We start from the raw sequence: 22099 nt of genomic DNA on the forward strand, positions 1-22099 counted from the left end.
GTGATGATAAAAAAAATATATATATATATATTTCAATGCTTTTGCGTCGCCTTGCAAAGGTTTTGATTCCCCCGAGCGCTTGCAAAGAACTCAAAAGGTTTGGAAGCGAACGCAAGGTTTCTCAGGGGAACACAAACACAAACGTATTCTGAGGAGACGCAACGTTTCTAAGGGAAAGCACAATTTGTGCGCAAACATTTTTTTTATAACCATGTCCCATTTTTTTTTTTTTGCACACCCCAAGCACATCCTTGACCCCAGTTTGAAAATGTCAGACCTAGACAGTACAGGTTTGCTTGCATGTGTGGGTAATTATGGAAATCCTAGAATCCTATCTCATTATTATTTTAACCCTGAGCAAGGCAATTAATATCAGTGTTTTGCTCGGGAACTGGCCCTGCAATCACTGTAGCTTAGTGACTTTAGGTAAACAGCAAATGCAGCAAGTGACAAGTAATTATCTCAAATGACTATTAAGGTTATTAAGCTCTCATTTTAATAAAGCAGATGATGCCGTACATCTAAAACATAACATTTGGGATATTTCAAATGTTCCAAGCACATCATTCATGACTGGTAGCAAAAACACAAGGATTGATTTCACATGTCTATTAGGAGCATTGCAAACTTAAAAATACCAAGTCACAATTATTTCATGAAGACAATCAGCATGACATTACACCAGATATCAACGAGACAAGGGTTATCATTGGTGATGTTTACTCTGGGCTATGAGCTACAACCACAAAGACACTGTGCAAGGAGAGCAAAGATTATGACACTTTTGAAGAGTTACCAAGCTCAAGCACTTACAAAAGAGATGTCAGAAATGACCAATGGCACACATGAGAACAGATCAAAAAGAGTTCTCATTGACAAAAATGCAAGTGCATTAGTGAGTACATTTTAAAGCAACAACATTCATTAAAAAAACAAGATGAAATGCATATTTAAACTAATACAGTATAAGAGCAATTCATTGTTTTAAAAAACGACCCATTCATTAAAAAAAAAAAAACTTTCTTTTTTTTTTTTGTAAATGAAAATAATAATAATAATAATCCATAGGAGGAAAGGGTAGCCAATCTGACCTGGTTTATATTTAAACAATATTCTTTAAAATACTGATTGTCTTATCTACATGAGCTTTGAAATATTGTGAGACACTCTTAAATCCACTGTAAATTAAAGGAAGGTGAAGGTGAAATGTGCATGTCCGACTGCAGAGTATAAAACACAGAAAAAGAGAAATCGCCACATCTATCTATATGATCCAAAGCTGGTCAAATTCGTATATCACAAACCACTGAAACAGTACAGGGCTGACTAGTCCTCCCATCTCAAACACATCTGTAATCTCTGCTGGCTTTTGTGCTGCATGCAATACAAGATAGAAGTCACTATAATATATGATCTAATCTAGATTATATGAAATGCTGTGATGACTTCACTTTAAGTAACACTTGAATACTTTTTGATATGCTTCATAAATTTGAAACAACTGGTTTAACCAAGGGGAAAAAAGGGTTTGAATAGCTTATAAATGACGTTCTTTGATGCAATTCAGATTTTTCTTTTATCAAACATATATTTTAAAACATTGCATAAATGTAAATTATATACAAGCATACTTAAATTATCTCTAAAATACCTCACTACATATAGGGAAATAACTAAGGTGCAAAAAACTGTAAATTATTCAACAGTGGGATAATAGCGCAAGACAAAGTGTTTAAAGATACAATAAAATAATACAAAAAGAGAAAAGAAACAATGAATCTTATTGGAAGCCGAATCGTATAATTTAGCAGGGTGAGGAAAGACAATAAAAGAAGCAAATAAACGTGCGAAAGGAATGCTGATGATCAGCTCATCTCCTCCTCACTCATCGTCGCTTTGGCTCCCCTCTGACTGCTCCTGAAAACAAACACAATGACATTACACGCACATGCAGACACACAGATCGGTCCACGCTAGAGCTCTGGTGACCCGCGTCCACCCCTGCGCCACACCTGACTGAACGCTGGTCTGCAGAGGCTCATTACTCGTGGACTAAGCTCGAGTAGACTGAATGTGCTCTCTTATTTCTGGATAATGAGACAATCTCACACTGATTCATGGGCCATGGTCACAGAGCGAGGAGACTAAGCGATTTACTGACATTCAGACATGAAGCGATCACATCAATGGAAAAAAGCGCATGGAGGATTCGAAAGCAAGAGAAACAGAAAGACTTACATTTTCCTATTGAACTGCAGCAGATGGGATAAAAAGAGGAATAAATGTGAGGTTTAAGGTATGGAGCGAATTATGTGCCAAAATTAAACAAACAAATCCAGAATTTTGCAAACAAACTCGATCTGCTTTGCAAAGGAAAACTCGACTCGCAAACAAAAAGCAATTTGTAAAACAAAGGTCAATTTGTGCGAAAATGCAGTGGAGTAACCAATATTGTGTTTTACAAATATAAATAAATGATTCTTGATAATAATTCACAAATGCATCCAGGTAGCCTAAAAATCTAGACGCACCCTAGCGGCAGCAAAAATTATTTTGCAGCCAGTGGTCTAGCAACTCTCCATAGACGTTTTCAAACTCTGGTCATTCCAATCATATCGTGTATAGAGTCGGCGGGCGGGCTTAACATAATGACGACAGAGATTCTTTTGATTCTTTAGATCTGTGATTTTACACAAATATGAGACAAGATATGAGAACGACAAACTCGTTCAGTGCAAACATAGTCACCAATTTAGTCATTTCGCTTAGATTCCTAGAGAGAGTAAACTTCACACATGAATGTTACGTAAATTGTATTGGCCTATTTTCAATTAAAAATCGTTAAAACTGTTAAAACTAACCCTGCTATTGATATATTTGTAAGACTGCCGATCATAGAACAGTGTAAATGGAAAATGAATGTCCGGTGATTGTGAATACCGAACCTAACTTTACCGCGCTCAACCACTATACATGCATTTCACGCATTTGTAATGGTTTGCGTTCAGCGGGGAGGGAAGGAAGGGAGGTTTGAATGGGGGGGAGACAGTAACTCATGAATGCCCTTGGCACTGGAGAGAAGTGTTACTAAGTGCTAATGTGGATTTCTGTCTAGATATGTAATAAACATTTAGCAAAGGAAAACCTCAAGGTGTTTATAATAAATAAAGTGAGACAGAAACTTTTTCCTCAGCTGTAGGCAAAAGCAAGTGCGTTTCAAACATAGACTTAAAAAATATGTTTCAAATCAGTGCTTCTCCAGGGAGAATAGCGCTAAATGAATCCCCAATTTTAGCGCCATCTACTGTTTTGGAAGAGGAAGTTCTCACAAATAAATATATTTGTGAGAAAATCCGCCTGGACGCATTTGTGAGAAAATGCTGGGGGCGGGCTATTTATTCTAGACAATTCTTTTTTGAGCCTATCTCCATAATTCTACTTTTGACTTCTAAAGTTTTAAAATTTAACTTGCATTGCATATAATATGTGCTGGTCAACTAGTCTAAAATTAAGAAACCCATAGAAAACAACAACAAATAGATGTTTACATTTAAATTAAAGCTACTTATTTTATTATTCCATGGCAATAACCAAATTTGTTACTAAATCCCACAAAAAAAGGGCTTTAATTTGTGACGTACTGTCTTTGCATTTGAACATTGTACATTTTAAACAGAACACGCATTAGCTGAATAAACATTAGCCAATACATATAGAAAACCGTTGACAATGAATAGACATGAGTCCTGTCACAGGGACCAATAATAGCAAAACGAATCACTTATCCTAAAAAGTTTACACAAATCCGACATGGGGCTGTGTTAATAGTTAAACGTCCATCCTTTTTGTTTTGTATTCTTGTGTCTCTTGACTTAAAAAAGAAAAGAAAAACTCAATAAACAGTTGTTAAAAAAAAAAAATAGTCCACCATTTAACACATTTTAAAAACATGAATGGATAAAACAAAAATGATGACATTTTGACAGAAAAAAAAAAATTAAAAAATTATCCCGTCAATTTTGGTTTTACAAGTATCTTCTCTGTGTGTGCGCGGTGCTCGAGCTTGTGCAGTTCTGGTACAATGGTACTTTTTATTCCATAAGTAACTAACGCACTAGTTCATACAAAATAATTATGTAACATAATTAGGTAATTTAGTTATTTTCAACACAATGACGTAACACATGCAGACAACACGTTTCTCAACACTGAGAATGAATAAATAAATAAACACCTGTTTCTACAGACTCGTGCTTCAATAATCCACAAATCACAGAACTTTCACAATCACTAAGCCATAATGATTTATTGTTCGGTATTACATAAGCATTTTATACTTTGCATGCCTGAATGATGTTTTCACCTTATATGAGTGACCATGAATGACGGAGTATTTTGAGATAACCCGTGCAATTGCGAACACTCATGTGTGATCATCGAATCCAGATTAAGTTAACTAAAAATAATATTTCAACTTTCCACATCCAGACCAGCCCGTTTACCTTCAGGAGTCAGAAGTACTAGGACTACTATCCTCGCTTATGAACTCCGTCCGACGTCGCGCTGCGGGAGTGGAAACGGGATTGAGCGGGATTCTTTATTGCTGTCCATTTTCAGTCTCTTTTTAATGATAGGCCATAAGCATCTGTCAATCATCCCGCTTGCTATTTTGGGAATGAACCCAGCGCTATGGTTGAATTCCGCTTATTTTGCTGTTGCTTTGAGGGCCACGCATGCACAGAGGCGTCACCAGGTTTTTGCGTAGTTTAAAGTGACAAACCGTACCAGTGTACTTTGAGGTCATAATGCTTATCCACAACACAAAATACAGTATACGTATGGATTGGAAGGTCTGCATTTGTCAGAAAATCCAGCTGAGAGATCTCACAATCATAACAGACAGTTACGCATTTGTATGCACTAGATTTGGTATTTGTTCAAAGGTTACATGCAATTTGTAAGATTGTTTGTATTTGTGAAATATTATCAAGGATCATTCATTTATATATATAAAACACAATATTGGTTACTCCACTGCATTTTCACTCAAATTGACCTTTGTTTTTGCAAATTGCTTTCTGTTTGTTTGTGTGTCGAATTTTCCTTTGCAAAGCAGATTGAGTTTGTTTGCAAAATGCTGGATTTGTTCGTTTAATTTTGGCACATATTTCGCTCCATATTAAGGACACAATATATCCTTTTTTTAATAACTGAGAGAACTGCATAACACCTCAAATACCTCTTAGATGTTGAAAGACAAGGACATGTGGCTAAGCATCTATAAATCTCTTTGAATAGTTTTCAGAGACACAATCAAGGGGGGGGGGGAGTATACACCTGTGGGTTTTAATTACAAGATGTTTAATTAAACTAAATGTCAACTGGCTAAACAGATTGTAGAAATGACAGGCCTAATTGATGAGAAGAATGGCAGACTTACATTTTCCTCTTGTTCTTCCTCGCTATCATCGTCACTGACCACAGGCTTAGCCTTTCCACGACTCGGTCTCTTCTTGCCTTTGTCCTGACATCTCTCGTCCCGTTTACTCAGCTTAATTTTCACCTTCACTGACTTAGCTTGGATTAAAAAAATAATAATAATAATTGTAATAAAAGAGATTTTGGTAACACTTTAAAATAACTGCACGCTATTAATCATTAGTTAAGCATGAGTAAACAGTTAATACATCATTTATAAAACATTAATAGACATTAATATGCAGTTTATAAATTTAGATATACATGCTTTTTTCTTGATTTATAAGCATATCTATAATGCGTTTAATGATTGTATTTTCATACTTTGTTAATGATCAATTAATAATTTCTAAATGAAGTATAACATTATTTGCAAACCAGTTGTTTAAGAGTTGTCAGTCATTTATAAGACCACTTGGAAAGTGTAAGTAAATGTAGTAAATACAGGTAGTTATAAAGCATTTATTAGTGGTCAATTAACTATTTTTGTGAGCTAATCTAAAGTGAGGACTATTCATGCTTTGTAAAGCATTTATAAAAACGATTTAAAGACTCGTCAATCTTCTAAACAGTAAAATGTAACAAACACAACACAGTGATACAGAACATAGAAATATTTAACAGCCTTTAAAAATGCTTTACAAGGCATGACTAGTCCGCACTTTAGATTAGGTCACAAAAATAGTTAACTGACCACTACTAAATGCTTTATAACTACCCAAATTAATCCTTAATTACAGCATTAATACATGTTAATAAAGCATTTATTAACACATTAAGTAACCATCACTATATGTCTGACTAATAAGATGTATGAATGTACATTTAAATAGTTTATTAATCATTTACTTACTCGCTCTAAGTAATCGTATGAACCACGGACAACTCTTAAATAACTGGTTTATAAAAAATGCAATTCTTCATTTAGAAATGATAAATTGATCATTAATAAAGGATGAAAATACAATTATTAAACAAATTATAGATATGCTTTTAAATCAAGAAGAAAGCATTTATAGCTGTATTTATGAACTGCTTATTAATGTCTATTAATGCTTTATGAATGATGAATTAATGGTTTACTCATGCTTAACTAATGATTATTAGCGTGTAGTTATTATAAAGTGTTACCGAGATTTTAAATAAATATAGCTCTAACAGAGATATAAATACAAATTAGCTTATAGAATTTTTTGTCATTTTAACAGGATAACACATACAATGAGAATACATTTTGTTTCAAATGACATACACATCTATTAAAAGTCCATCTCAAATGCCACCTTCCTAAATCAGTACTTTGTAGTTAACCTTTTTGCTTGATCAATTGTAAAATTAACGTTAAACAAACAAGACCTCATGAAATCCTTAGTGTTTCTGGCTTTTAGTTCATGTTTAATGACATCAATATGTCAGTGTACTCGTTGAAAATGACATGACTCATCCTGCATTGCACAAACTTTTGTCCAATCAGATGCTCTCGATTGAGAATGTCAATGCAGTTGACTAGAAAGTAGAAAATCATGTTCATGCTGTGATGTATCTAAAGCCTTAAGTCACATTTCCACTACTTTTGAAAATTGTGTACGGTTACCGCATTTCTTTGTCGTTATCTTCCACTTATTCATCATGTTAAAATGAATGAATATTGAATATATAATATATCCTAAAAAACAACAACAAATGCCAATACGCCTAAAAGAAAAGCATAGTAGGTTTTCTATGGCAAATGAACATAAATAATGTAATTCTACAAATATAACACCTCATTTTACACAAATAGTGTTTAAAGATGAATGTTTTAGTGCAAAGATGATGACAATTCTCACCTCACGCTACACTTTTAAAAGCAAGTATTGGTTTTAAGCTTACTTGCATATTAAAGATTAAAATACATCACATCCAACCCAATTTAACTGCAAAGTTTAAATATTTCAACTCACCCGAAGCTAAAATTAAATCAGAAAATTATGCATGTGCATATATGTTACGCACACAAAGCTCCCGTACTAATCTCCACTGGAAATAAATGACTCCGGATATAATGAAAAGCAACTTTATGGCTATTTAAAAAAAAAAAAAAAAAAAGGTATAGGCCTTTGAAACGTGCCACCCAAACAACTTGATTCAACAAAGGAAAGAACTGCATTTCTCAAGCAAGAACATTCATTAGGCCATCCTTAAAAATATTTTGGTTTGCAGTAACAGCAAAAAAAAATTTTTAAAGGGTCGGTAGGTAGGTCAATATTTTTTTTTTTTCAAGATTCAGTGAAAAAAAAAAGTACAATTTTGGTCATGGTGATCATGAATTTTTAAAAAATTGCATATTGTGATGTCACTGACTGGGTCTTCAAACTGTGCATCCACTGCTAGGTGTCAATGCAACCTACAACCGGTTACGTTTTAGGCCAATCACAAAATGAATAAAATATCTGTTTGTTATGCAACAGTGTGCAGGCTTATATATATATATATATATATAACCTATATATATATATATATATATATATATATATATACATGAGATATAAGCAAAAACAAGTACAAATACATGGTACAATACATTAGCCTATATACACAGTGCTTTAATTTCAGGAAGGTCTTAAATTATCTACTTTTCAGTTAAGTGTGTCGCTCTGTCTGAAAATAAATTTAATTTAGTAATCAAATGTAAAATGACACTGCATGGCTTATCATAGTTAGATTAACGCTTATTAAAGTTTAAGTTATTCATTCAAGAGCTGCGAGTGATTTTTCTCTGCCTTTTGTTGTTTGATTCGCATTACTGGCTCAATCGTCACATGTTTATTAGACTACTGCCCCTTTAAGACCGAGAGCGGATCAAATAGAATAGATGACTGACGCACCATCATTTACTCCCAACTATTTACGTCCATTTAAGACATAAACTGTTTAAATGAATCTCAGAGCAGGTCATTTTATATTTTATGTATATTTGATTGTTTAGCTGCGCACATGAAGCCCAAAATGAGGCTATAGCCTACTTTTCTTGTCTCGTTGCAGTGCAGCCTTGTGAACCGCGTCTCTTGCGCAGACTTTAGTGCTTTTAATAGCTCTTTTAATGATTGAACGCGTCCGCAGTTTAGCAACAGTACAGACTGCATTTTACAACAATTACCGGTCGTGCTGATTCTGACGGTACGTTTGGGCTTTAGGAAGAACTGACAGCGCAACGCTGTGAAGGGAAGGAAGTTACGCTAGACGCGTCTGTAATTGTTTCATCTCAAATAGGCTATCTTTCTTTTTATAATCTTTGAAAGCGGAAATCTAAAATACAATTAGTATAATATCCCAGATCTAAGTGTAACACGTTCTGTCCTCATTGTCACTCATTAAGCAGGGCTGTCGTGTTGTCCGCGCTGTGGCTCCGGGTGAGAGATCGCTCTCTCTCTTCTGGACTGCGAATAGCAAAATTGCACCACAGTGTCATGATCCTGGTTCTTCTCTCTTTCTCTGTCTCCCTCTTGTGGCCGTTTGTTCACTCTCTCTCTCTCTCTCTTTCTTGCATTACGCCCTCAGGATCTCATGATCTCATCTCTTTCAGCTGATGCTACTCTTCCTATTATCTGTGCTGGTCGGCACCAGCTGTTTCCATTCTTCCCCTGATTGTTTCTCCTTCTTCTAGCGCTTTCTGTCCCTAGATCCTTGTCGGATTATTCTATGTTGTGGCTTAATACTGACGCCGGAATTATCTCACTCTACTTTGTCCTGTCCTGTCCTGTCCTGGTGTGAGCTGTATTCCTACCTGCATATATTACTGTGTGGTTTTGCTCTCTGACTTCAGTGCTGCACTGGAAGCTGTGGTCCTCTGCCTCGCCACCAACCTACTGCTGACCTCACCTCATTCACGGGAGGTTCGGGGTTTCTCTGCCTAGCGAGTCGCCGTCCGTGGCTGCATTCGGGGCTCACCAGAAGTGGGGATTTCTGTTCTCATTTAGTGCCGTGTGGCCGTGACTGTTTTCTACTATTATTCCCCTGAACTTCTAATGATTACTGTTGGTCTGCTTACTATCCATTAAAGACTATCAGTTGACCGCATCCTCGCTGTTGGGTCCTTTTTCCATCCATACGTTACAGAATAATCCGACCACGATGGACTCAGCGAGTGGCAGTCCCCTTCATGCGGCTGTCGAGATGCAGGGTGTTTTACTGGGCCGACATGATGAGGACATCTCGTCGGCAAGACAGGCTGTAGAGTCACTGGCTGCTCAGATGACGGGTCTCTCTCAGCGGGTTCACCAGTTACGCTCAGAATCACCTTCTTTTCCTGAGACCCGCGGAGTGTCCGAACCCCGGATAAATAACCCGCCCGTTTACTCGGGTGAGCCCACGCAATGCCGCTCCTTTCTGACACAGTGCGAGGTGGTCTTTTCTCTCCAGCCCTCTACGTATTCTACTGACCGGTCTAAGGTCGCTTTTGTCATCTCACTCCTCACTGGCCGGGCACGGGAGTGGGGCGCGGCGAACTGGGAGGCCGAGACCAACTGTGTGTTTGACTTCTCTCTTTTCAAGGAGGAGATGATAAGAGTTTTTGATCGCTCAGCCTATGGTGAGGAGGCTTCGCGCTTGCTCTCTGTACTCCGTCAGGGGAGGCGTTCGGTGACTGACTTCTCCATCCAGTTCCGCACGCTCTCGACGACCTGTGGGTGGAACAATACGGCTTTGGTGGCCCGTTTTCTGGAGGCTCTTAACCCGGAGCTCAAGGACGAGATTCTGGCACGCGAAGCACCCACCCAACTTGACGCTCTCATCGATCTGGCGATTCGCGTGGAGAGACGCTTTGACTCACGCCGTCGAGCCCGCGGAATGGAAGCCGCCCTCTTCGCTCCGCCTGAGGGTACTCCTTTTCAGCCTGCCACTCCGAATCCTGAGCCGATGCAACTCGGAGGTCTTCGTATCTCCCGCAAGGAACGTGAGCGACGTATCATGAATCGTCTGTGCATGTACTGTGCTGCCGCTGGACACTTTGTCTCAGACTGTCCAGTAAAAGCCAGAGCTCGTCAGTAGGCGGAGGGTTACTGGCGAGCGCTGTTTCTAGGATCCCTCCGTCCAAGTCCTGCACCACTATGCCTGTCCTCCTTCGATGGTCTACAACCTCAGTGTCCGGGACCGCTCTGGTCGACTCCGGTGCTGAGGGAAATTTCGTCGACGAGACGTGGGCTCGTGAACAAGGTATTCCCCTCATTGACTTAAAGAGCTCCACCCCCCTGTTCGCCCTAGATGGCAGTTCCCTACCTAGGGTGCGGAGAGAGACTGTTCCCCTTACTCTCTCCGTCTCAGGGAACCATAATGAGACTATTTCTTTTTTAGTTTTTCATTCTCCCTTTACACCGGTAGTTTTGGGCCACCCTTGGCTCGTTCAACATAATCCCCATGTTGACTGGTCTAACGGCTGTATTTTATCCTGGAAACTGTCGTGTCATGTTAAGTGTTTGACTTCTGCTGTTCCCCCCGTGTCATCTGTTTCTGTTTTCCAGGAAGAGCCGGGTGATTTGACAGGAGTACCGGAGGAGTATCACGATCTGCGGGAGGTTTTCAGCCGTGCTCGGGCCACTTCTCTCCCCCCTCATCGCCAGTACGACTGTAGCATAGATCTTCTCCCGGGGACCTCTCCTCCTCGGGGAAGACTATACTCGTTGTCAGCTCCAGAACGTAAGGCGCTCGAGAATTACCTGTCAGAATCTCTAAATGCTGGTCTGATCGTTCCATCGTCGTCTCCTGCAGGTGCCGGCTTCTTCTTTGTCAAGAAGAAGGATGGCTCTTTGCGCCCTTGTATAGATTATCGAGGGCTGAACGAGATCACTGTCAAGAATCGTTACCCCTTGCCACTGATGTCTTCAGCTTTTGACATCTTACAGGGAGCAAGGTTTTTCTCTAAGCTCGATCTCCGTAACGCTTATCATTTAGTTCGAATAAGGGAGGGAGACGAGTGGAAGACTGCGTTTAACACACCCCTGGGGCACATTGAATATAGGGTTCTTCCTTTCGGTTTGGTCAACGCTCCCGCAGTTTTTCAGGCTCTCATTAATGACGTCCTCCGCGATATGCTCAATATTTTTGTCTTTGTCTACTTGGACGACATTCTGATTTTCTCTCCGTCCCTTCAGGTCCATATTCAGCACGTCCGCCGAGTCCTCCAACGGCTTCTAGAGAATCGTTTATTTGTCAAGGCTGAGAAGTGCACCTTTCACGTGTCTTCGATTTCGTTTTTAGGCTCTATTGTCTCCGCAGAGGGGGTCAGTATGGATCCAGGCAAGGTGTCGGCGGTTACCGATTGGCCCATACCCGACTCCCGCGTCGCGTTACAGCGATTTCTCGGATTTGCGAATTTTTATCGTCGTTTCATCCGAAATTTCAGCCAGGTAGCCGCGCCCCTTACGGCTCTGACGTCCGTCAAGTCCAGCTTTAGGTGGTCAGATGCCGCACAAACGGCATTTGATCGGCTAAAGACCCTTTTTACTACGGCTCCGATCCTACTCACTCCCGATGTCTCGAGACAATTTATAGTGGAGGTGGATGCTTCAGAGGTGGGGGTCGGGGCTGTGCTCTCCCAACGATCCGCCGCTGACGGTAAAGTACATCCCTGTGCTTTTTTCTCTCACCGCCTTTCACCTGCTGAACGTAACTACGATGTCGGTAATCGGGAGTTACTCGCCATTCGCCTAGCTTTAGGGGAGTGGCGACAATGGTTAGAGGGGTCCACTGTTCCGTTTCTAGTGTGGACTGACCACCGTAACCTGGAATACATCCGTTCTGCTAAGCGTTTGAACGCACGCCAGGCTCGCTGGGCTCTGTTTTTTACTCGCTTTGATTTCTCGATATCCTACCGCCCAGGTTCTAAGAACGTTAAGCCCGATGCTCTCTCCCGTCTTTTTGATTCGTCTTCTGCGCCAGTCAATAATGACGCGGTGATTCCCCCAGGGCACTTCGTGGGGGCTATTGTTTGGGGAATCGAGAGACTGGTCAGAAGGGCTCTCTCTCGAGTCACTGCCCCTCCTGAGTGTCCTAGGGATCTTCTTTTTGTTCCCGTGTCAGCGCGTCAAGCGGTCCTTAGATGGGGACATTCTTCCAGATTAGCCGCTCATCCGGGAGTTCGGGGTTCGCTCGCCTCTATCCGTCAGCGTTTTTGGTGGCCCACGTTAGAACATGACACGCGTCGTTTTGTTGCCTCTTGTGTCGTATGCGCGCAGACCAAGTCGGGTCATTCTCCCCCAGCCGGTCTCCTTCGACCCTTGCCTGTGCCTGCTCGTCCGTGGTCGCATATAGCGCTTGATTTTATCACCGGACTTCCCCCCTCAGCAGGGAGTACGGTCATCCTGACTGTAGTCGATCGTTTTTCTAAGTCGGCGCACTTTATTCCGCTCCCTAAACTTCCCTCTGCTAAGGAGACTGCTCAGATCATGGTAAACCATGTCTTTAAGCTGCATGGGTTACCCTCCGATGTAGTATCTGATAGAGGTCCGCAGTTCGCCTCATTGTTCTGGAAGGAATTTTGCCGCCTTATAGGGGCCACCGCCAGCCTTTCGTCGGGCTATCACCCCCAGACTAATGGGCAGGCCGAACGGGCGAATCAAAGCATTGCTCGCATTCTCCGTAGTCTGGCTTCTCGCAATCCCGCATCGTGGTCTGAACAGCTCCCTTGGGCTGAGTACGCTTATAACTCGCATCCGTCTTCCGCCACGGGCCTTTCGCCTTTCCACGGTTGCCTTGGCTACCAGCCTCCTCTGTTCTCCTCACAGGAGGCGGAGTCTAGGTGTCCGTCCGTTCAGGGTTTTATTGCTCGCTGTAGACGCACCTGGAGGAGAGTTAAATCAGCACTTTGTCGTACAAGGAGACGCATGAGAACAGCGGCCAATAAGCGTCGGGTAAGGAGCCCTCGTTACATTCGTGGTCAGAGAGTGTGGCTCTCCACGGCAAATTTGCCTCTCCAATCCGAGTCTCGTAAATTGGCACCCCGTTTCATTGGTCCTTTCCGCATTATCAAGATCATCAATCCTGTCACTGTCCGTCTTCGTCTTTCGTCCGATCTCCGTCGAGTCCACCCTGTTTTTCATGTCTCATGTATTAAGCCGGTCATTCGCCCTCCCTCCCGTCCTTCTTGCCCCCCCGTTCGTGTTGAGGGCGTCCCTGTCTACACAGTCAGGCGAATTTTGGACAGACGCCGACGGGGTCGTGGGTACCAATATTTAGTCGACTGGGAGGGGTATGGTCCTGAGGAGAGAAGTTGGGTTCCCTCCCGAGACGTCTTGGACCCCTCGCTCATCGAGGATTTCCTCCGGTCTCATCGGTCTTCAGACCTGGGAGCGCCAGGAGGCGCTCGTTGAGGGAGGGGTACTGTCATGATCCTGGTTCTTCTCTCTTTCTCTGTCTCCCTCTTGTGGCCGTTTGTTCACTCTCTCTCTCTCTTTCTTGCATTACGCCCTCAGGATCTCATGATCTCATCTCTTTCAGCTGATGCTACTCTTCCTATTATCTGTGCTGGTCGGCACCAGCTGTTTCCATTCTTCCCCTGATTGTTTCTCCTTCTTCTAGCGCTTTCTGTCCCTAGATCCTTGTCGGATTATTCTATGTTGTGGCTTAATACTGACGCCGGAATTATCTCACTCTACTTTGTCCTGTCCTGTCCTGTCCTGGTGTGAGCTGTATTCCTACCTGCATATATTACTGTGTGGTTTTGCTCTCTGACTTCAGTGCTGCACTGGAAGCTGTGGTCCTCTGCCTCGCCACCAACCTACTGCTGACCTCACCTCATTCACGGGAGGTTCGGGGTTTCTCTGCCTAGCGAGTCGCCGTCCGTGGCTGCATTCGGGGCTCACCAGAAGTGGGGATTTCTGTTCTCATTTAGTGCCGTGTGGCCGTGACTGTTTTCTACTATTATTCCCCTGAACTTCTAATGATTACTGTTGGTCTGCTTACTATCCATTAAAGACTATCAGTTGACCGCATCCTCGCTGTTGGGTCCTTTTTCCATCCATACGTTACACACAGACAAATTGTTTAATATTATATATAGAAATGTTTGATATTCAGCCCCGTTGCCCGTTTAATACCGGGTTTACCAAGCGGGAACACTGAATGAAACGAAGCGAACGTACAAGCCAGTGTGACACGCGTAAACCAATAGTGTAAACATAATGACGCCACGGGTTTTTATTTAAAAGAAAGAACGTAGCCTGGCTACGTTTGTATGTAGACATAAGAAACTTCCACAATAGCCTACCAACTAAAATATAATTAATATTATTTTATTGAATTTGAATTAGTCGTTTGAAGAGTAAAAAAAAAAATCGGTCGGTCTGAACGCAAGTTACAACCGGCAAGTCGGTCGGACCAAAAGGGAAAAAAAATAAAAAATTGGGTCGGCCCTAAATTGACAGGGTCGGTCGGGTTACGGCAAACAAGAATATTTTTAAGGGTGGCCTTAGTATCAATGAATTGGTCCTTTGTTAATGAAAAATCTTACACTCTTCCTCTGAATCTTCCTCATCATCGTCATCATCATTGCTGTCATCGTCACTCTCCTCCCTGGCAATCTTTTGTCTGGCACTCTTGAATACTGACTGGAGAACAATGGAGTCCTCATAGATCTACAAAAAAACAAAGGCTAATTTACAAGCAATAATTTAAAACAAACACAACCCTTGCTGTGATTAACTGTATTATCTGTAACCCGAACAAAGTAGAAACAAGGTGAGGTAAAAATAATAAAAGCATAATCTGACACATTCCCTTCAAATAAAAAGGGATGCTTAGAACCGTTTGTGAGATTTGATTATATTTTTGAAGACGTCTATCTCCAGAATGTGCTAATTTCAAAGGAGATTAAATATTGATTTTAAACACACAGACAAAATCTGGTAAGTAATCCAGTAATCATACACAATCCACCATGAAAATGCTGTGTAAGGAGATCCTCCGATATAGATATAACTGATCTGAAATATAAAGTACAGTGCTTCTTATAAACATTGGCATAAATAAATTCAATACATCAGGGAATTGGCAGAAATAATCTTCTTTAGACAAACCAAAAATCCCCATTTTATAGCACACAATAGCCATTTCCAAACAGATCAGTGGCTATTCATGACATAATAATATTTGAATGAAGCACTTTATAGAACTCATGCAACATAAAATCACTGCAAAATGGTGGTGTGGTCCTACTAGGTAATTCATGACTAAGACAGTCATGGAGGGTGTTCAATCTATTTATTCACTCACTTGTGAGCCCTCTAGATTGTAAGTCTGAGCATTGTGACAAAGCAGCATGACGTCTTTCTCCAGATCGCCCACACTCCTGTACTTGTGGCAGCGCACACGCTCCTGCAAAACAAAGAACACTTCTAACACCAAAACATCCTTCCCCTGTAGGGTGCAACGTTAACAACTGAGGAAAAAAAACATGCAAGGAGAGTGAGGTGGATCATTATGTGGACGAAAACATCAGTTTATCTCATCTTAAAACAAAAACCAATTCTCTATGGCTGTTATCGCCCAGCCGAGGTAATGAGGGAGCCAGTCCTGATCGAACGATAATAAGTCACAGCAGAACATATAATATGTGATCTCCAGATGTGTGTAGGCTTTAGGGCCACACTGAAAGTAAAAAGATGTCCTGTAACTCACGTACCTTGATCTTCTTGAAGTCCACTGGCTTCCTTATCAGTTCATAGTATTCAGGGAGCTCTTTCCTGGAGGGCAACTGCACAAAGACCTCGCTGAGCTGACGGCCTGATCTGTGATCAGAAACAGAGATGGAGGATTATCCTCACTTCCTCAGACAGAACGGTGAGAGATAAACTATGCAATTAATCTGGGTGGACTGCTTTTCATTATCATCATATTGGTGCTTTACTAACTATTATCCCTCAAGTTCACCCGAGGCCAACAGGAGAAAACACAAGTCTAAATCTAGGACAACAGCAAAGGGTATAAAGGTCACCAGGAGTAATACTTTCTTGAGACATACTGGCGACAAGGTATTTTTTTTTTACCCTGTCTTCAGCTCATATCTGTCTGTTACAGTTGCTCTAAATATTTGACACAGTGCAGATGATTCATTACACATTCAGTGATTAGATCAGGGCTCAAATTGGAGCAATTATGGTGTGTCGACCTTCATTCAGACCTCAATTTATAGTTTTTGCTGCAGATGCATGTTTAGTGTTAGTCTCATGGCTCAGACTGCAGCACAATACCAAACAGCTTTCAACTAAGCTGAAGGAGGAATTCTGCTCATTACGAACTCAGCATTTAACTTAGTTTAAAATTTCTAAATTGGCGGCTCAAGATGTCAACAATTTCAAATGGCTCAAATTTCCAGCTATGACATTATTATGATGAAATGCAGTAATTAAAAAAAAAAAAAATCATTCAATGAGTAGCAAAACTATCTGGAGAAATGAAACAGAATGCGCTAATAGGACTAGTTAAAATTAAGGTGTGCAATAATTTTTTATTATTAAAATATATATCCTGTGTCATGATTCTTGTCATTTTTTTCTCTAGTCTTGAGGCAGGATCATAACAAACCCATGTTTTGTTTGCAGACACATGGTCTTTGTGTTGTCTCGTTCTCTTACCCCGCCCCCTTGTTATCCTCGTCTTGTCTTCATTGATCAGTGTCACCTGCTGTCGTTATCTGTTCTCCCTTTATTATCCCCTTGTGTTTGCTGTCCTGTGCTGCTTCATTGTGTATTCTTACATGGTTAACATATTCCGGCGACTACCTTGTTTTGAGTTCTGTTTAACCCTCTGGGCTTCTTCGGTCAAAAATGACCGAAAACTGTTACGTTTTGAAATGTTTAATTTTTTTGCTACATCGGATGGGGCTGAAACTTGGTGACTTTTGTTGTATTACCTATATGAACACACAAAAAAATCAAGGAGATGATTCTGATTTGTTAAAGGGTCGTAAAAAAAAAAGTCACACTTACAGTAGCTTCCTCCCGGTCAAAAATGACCGACATAGAAAATTAATGGGAAATACAGAGAAACTTTTGGGGGTACAAGCTACAGATCAGCAACTGTGCAGAAAAAAAGTGTACAGCAATGAAGGGGTGACACTCTAGAACATCAAGAGTGCAAATAAGACCACCCCCCCCCCACACACACACACACACACACACACACACACCCACGCACACAAACACACACACATACACAGAAAAACTGGCAAGACTGTAACAGTAAATTTGTAGAATATGCAAAATAAAATCAACAAATGAAAAAAAAAAATCGTACTCAAATGCACGCGCACACACACACACACACACACGCATGCACACACACGCGCACACATACTGTACACACACACACACACACACACACACAGAGAGAGAGAGAGAGAGAGAGAGAGAGAGAGAGAGAGAGAGAGAGAGAGAGAGAGAGAGAGAGAGAGATTCACTGGTAAGACTGCAACAGCAAATTTGTAGAGTATGCTAAATAAAATCAACAAATTAAAAAAAAAAATCTTGCTCACATGCACGCACACACACACACACACACACACAGAGAGAGAGAGAGAGAGAGAGAGAGAGCGAGAAAATTAACTTAATTAGTATTATTTTATGTTTATTCCTGTTCGATCATTATTGCTGTTCCCTTATGAAGTTTTTATTACTTATTGAATAAAAAAATTAATAAAAAAAATACCAATTTATTGCAAAATGTCTGTAAAAGTGTTTTGAATTATCACTAACCATCCCTTCTTTTGTTCAATTATTTGAATGATCAAATACTGAGTAACAAAAATGTTTGCATTGTGTTCCCTTTCTAACCAAATGCTAATGCTATTACAGGAAACCTGTTTGAAACCAGTCATTTTAACAAATACATTTTCAAGACATTTCAACTTCAAAACCCAAGTGAAAGCATTTTATGCTCTGTTGTTTGGGATTAGTCATGAAAGTGTGGGACTAAGACTGGAGTTCTTAACATTTCAGAACAATTGCAGCTGTGCTCAGTTTACACATTAGGTGACTCATTAAGTTCAACAGTCATATATTTGAAATAATTGCCAAGGACATCTGTTTCTAAGAAAGACGCTTAAGTACTACCTAAGTGACATTTCTAGACGTCTTGGTTTAAATATGGGCTAGATTAGAGCAATTTGTCTATCATGTAGAATTACTGCCATGTCCAGACAGAAAAATTATTATTCCACAACTGATATATGCTGTTAACAAGGTTGTTGTCATGGGGACCACCAAGAGAGAACCCCAACATATGATCAATGCTACACTTCAATCTGTTGGACTGCAGCTTAATTGGGTAACACATCAAGCCCATGTCCTCCCCCCAACTGAAATCAAATCGTCACTCTAAAGCTGGTTAGAAATTCTCAGAGGGGAATGAGAGTCAAAATTCCATGAACCAACATCCACTACATTACGAGCGTGATATTAAGGCTACATTATTAATCAGAACACTATTAATCATCAAAATAATTTAATCAAATTAAGCTTATTAATTTCCAATCTCATTGAATTTGTGTTCATCTAATCATCTGAGCATAGAGGACGAACTAGCTAGAGCTGCAACTCATGTCACATCTGACACAAGTGAGGACACATGCATGCATGGCTTGTAAAATTTAAGTGGACTCGATTAAGGCTTGGGAACGTTCAACTGTAAACATGAGTGGATGAGCTTCAAGATTGGCATATTATCTTCACACTCAACGAGCATGCGCTTGATGCGCTGGTGTTTCAAAGATCTCCGCTAGGCGGCAATATACAACAGTCAACATTCATTAGGTAACCTGACCTAACAATATTAAAGCATTTATTAATCTAAATCAATCAGTAATAAAATGACCTAAAAAATGTAATATAGTAATACCTGTTTAGCTTGTTAACATTATGCTGTGCATTATATGAACCCAAACAGTAACCAAACCAAATAAATGCTATAAATGTTGATAATTCTCTGTTGATGCATGACAGCTAATGGATGCATGACATTTAACATGTCATTTCATTATTCTATTATTATTATTATACATATTATTAACCGATTTTAATTGTATAATTTCAGTTTTTTTTTTCAAAATCACAATTTTGCCTACTGTATGTTCCTTGACTGAATTTATTTTTTACATTTTGATACTTTTTCTTTGCACATTTGGTAGTAGTTTTTTTTAAGCAGTGTTTTTTTTAATAAAATTGTTTCAATTCACTTGTATTTATATTTTTATTTTTATTTTTTTTTTTGGTATCGATACTGAGGTATTAGGTTCTGTGCGTTGTAGTGGAACCTGTTCGTCAATTGGTTTCGTTCCGCCGGGAAGACCCCGAACTTGCCCCTTCAGAGTAGTGCTTTCCTTCCTGCAAGATGGGTTGGAGCGAAGGCTATCCTCCTCCACCCTCAAATTGTATGTTGCCGCAATAGCCGCTCATCATGATGCAGTAGAAGGTAAGTCATTAGGAAAGCACAACCTGGTCATCAGATTCCTTAGGGTGCTAGGAGGCTAAATCCGCCTCGTAATCCACACCCCATATCCTCTTGGGACTTAACTCTAGAGCTCAGAGCACTCCAGACACCCCCTTCTGAGCCCTTACCGACGGTTAAGTTAAATATCCTGTTTATGAAGACCGCTCTCCTGTTGGCTTTGGCTTCTTTTAAGAGGGTAGGAGATCTGAAGGCATTTTCGGTCAATGAATCGTGCCTGGAGTTCGGACCGGGTCTTTCTCACATTGTTCTGAGACCCTGGTTCGGATTTGTGCCCAAGGTTCCAACCACTCCATTGTGGTTCATTGTGGTAGTGAACCTGCAAGTGCTGCCCCCGGAGGAGGCAGACCCAGCCCTAGCTTTCCTCTGTCCTGTCCGCTCTCTGCGTTGTTACGTGAAGAGATCGCAAAGCTTAAAGCCCTCAGATCAGCTCTTCGTCTGTTACGGAGTTACTTCGTTTGTTACAGTATGGGACCCAAAACAGATCCCTGAGGAACACCAGAATGGACTTGTCCAATATCACATTTGTTGTTTCCCAAGACAACAAACTGGGAATGATCAGTGAAGTAAGATTTGAACCAGTTTAGTACAGTACCAGTGATATCAAGCCAGCTCTCCAGCCTATGTAGCAGGATAGAATGGCACACTGTGTCAAAAGCTGCACTCAGATCTAACAAGACCAAGATGGTAGAGGCTCCAGAATCAGCTGAGACAATCAGGTCATTCATAAAACGAACCAAGGCTGTCTCTGTACTGTGTCCCTTTCTGAACTCAGACTGAAAAGGTTTGAAAAGCTTGTTGGATGACAAGTGTAAGTGGAGTTGTGCCACAACAACACGTTCTAAAACCTTGGAATGAAAGGGGAGATTTGAGATAGGCCTGTGGTTTGATAGGTCTGACTTATCACATCCAGGCTTTTTAAGGACTGGTGTAATAGCTGCAACCTTTAGGGCTTTTGGTCTGTGGAATTAACTGAATTTGTCTGCGAATTTTCGCTGTAGGCTTTGAAAGGGGACTCCTGTTAAATAAAATATCTCGCTAGGCATTGAACTTTGAGCTTTATAATTTTACAGGTATCATTTATGCTCTAACAGCAATATTACACACTAACTAAAGATTGAAAAATGGAATCGCGAAGAACGGGACCTTTAAAGTTTGTGAGTGTGTATATACGAATGAATGACGATAGTTTTAGCAAATAAAATGGTAAAATTCTTGTGAAGTGACTGCGAAGCTCTCCAATGAAGTTCAAATGTGTGCGTGTCCTCATAGACGCTGAAAACACCAAGAGTGTCACGCAAGCGTCAGAATGAAGAGCACACATTCTAAGTTTATTTCAATAGCAAAAGCAATAGCTTTTTGAGCTTTAATATTCATAGACACTTAGTAGGCTACATATCGAGATTTGATTCATTGTATCATTACTTTTGATTTATTCATTCAAAAATGGCCAAATTGCGTGACGTTCCGCTTTACAGTAGGCTAAGTTACATTTGTTGCTGGATTCCATGATTCGATCCATGTCGCTGCGCAAACACAGACGCCACGGCGGGCAGGGTGAATTTATGAATGAAAGTTCTTTCACAAAACGATGTTGTTACGAATCCTCACGCTTTTTAAAGTGGGTATACGGAGATCTTTGACATTTCCTGGTGGGCATACGGAAATCCTTGACAATTTCTAGTGGGTATACGGCGTATACCTGCGTATCATGTAGACTACACCACTGGTTCTAATACGAACTAGCTGACCAAGAGGGGGAGAAGATAAACCATAAATAATTTTATATTTATAAATAAAAGTGTACGTTTGTATAAGGACTCTAATGGTTTTAGAGTCACTGAACTCGAATGAGACCAGGTGGTTAAACAGAAAGTCATGTGAGAAATAACCATAGAATACATAAACATCTTAGCTGCTTCTAATGGCGTTATCTCTAGTAAGCTTAAAATTATAAAGATTAAATTTAACCTGCTTGCAAACCTTTTTTGCGTGAGCTTTAAATGTAAATTTAGAATAAATCAATATTCCCAGATATTTATATTGTGGCACTACCTGCAGTGAAGAAGAAAAAAAATATTCTTAAAATTTCACAAAATTAATGCCATCATTTTGACAGCCTTATTTCAAACAGATCTTTTTACAA

At 40.3% G+C, this 22099-nt stretch overlaps 1 protein-coding gene across 3 annotated transcripts in view; it reads right to left on the reverse strand.

Moving 5' to 3' along the window:
* Positions 1 to 473: 473 nt before the first annotated feature.
* smarca2 (SWI/SNF related BAF chromatin remodeling complex subunit ATPase 2) overlaps positions 474 to 22099 on the reverse strand; it is a 61387-nt gene continuing 39761 nt past the window's right edge. Inside the window, exons 30-35 of one of the 3 annotated variants that reach the window (XM_039649914.2) lie at positions 16133 to 16238; positions 15724 to 15825; positions 14963 to 15086; positions 5441 to 5577; positions 2239 to 2252; positions 474 to 1917 (exon numbers count right to left, since the gene is read on the reverse strand). In XM_039649914.2, the coding sequence (XP_039505848.1) occupies positions 1866 to 1917; positions 2239 to 2252; positions 5441 to 5577; positions 14963 to 15086; positions 15724 to 15825; positions 16133 to 16238 (535 nt within the window). In that variant the 3' untranslated portion in view covers positions 474 to 1865. Of the gene's footprint in view, positions 1918 to 2238; positions 2253 to 5440; positions 5578 to 7536; positions 7652 to 14924; positions 15087 to 15723; positions 15826 to 16132; positions 16239 to 22099 lie in introns of those variants that run through there. The other 2 variants (XM_039649915.2, XM_089130147.1) reach the window with 2 other exon arrangements.

This window comes from Pimephales promelas, chromosome 4 (assembly GCF_988280905.1).
Source record: "Pimephales promelas chromosome 4, fPimPro1.hap1.1, whole genome shotgun sequence".
Classification (NCBI taxonomy): Eukaryota; Metazoa; Chordata; class Actinopteri; order Cypriniformes; family Leuciscidae; genus Pimephales; species Pimephales promelas.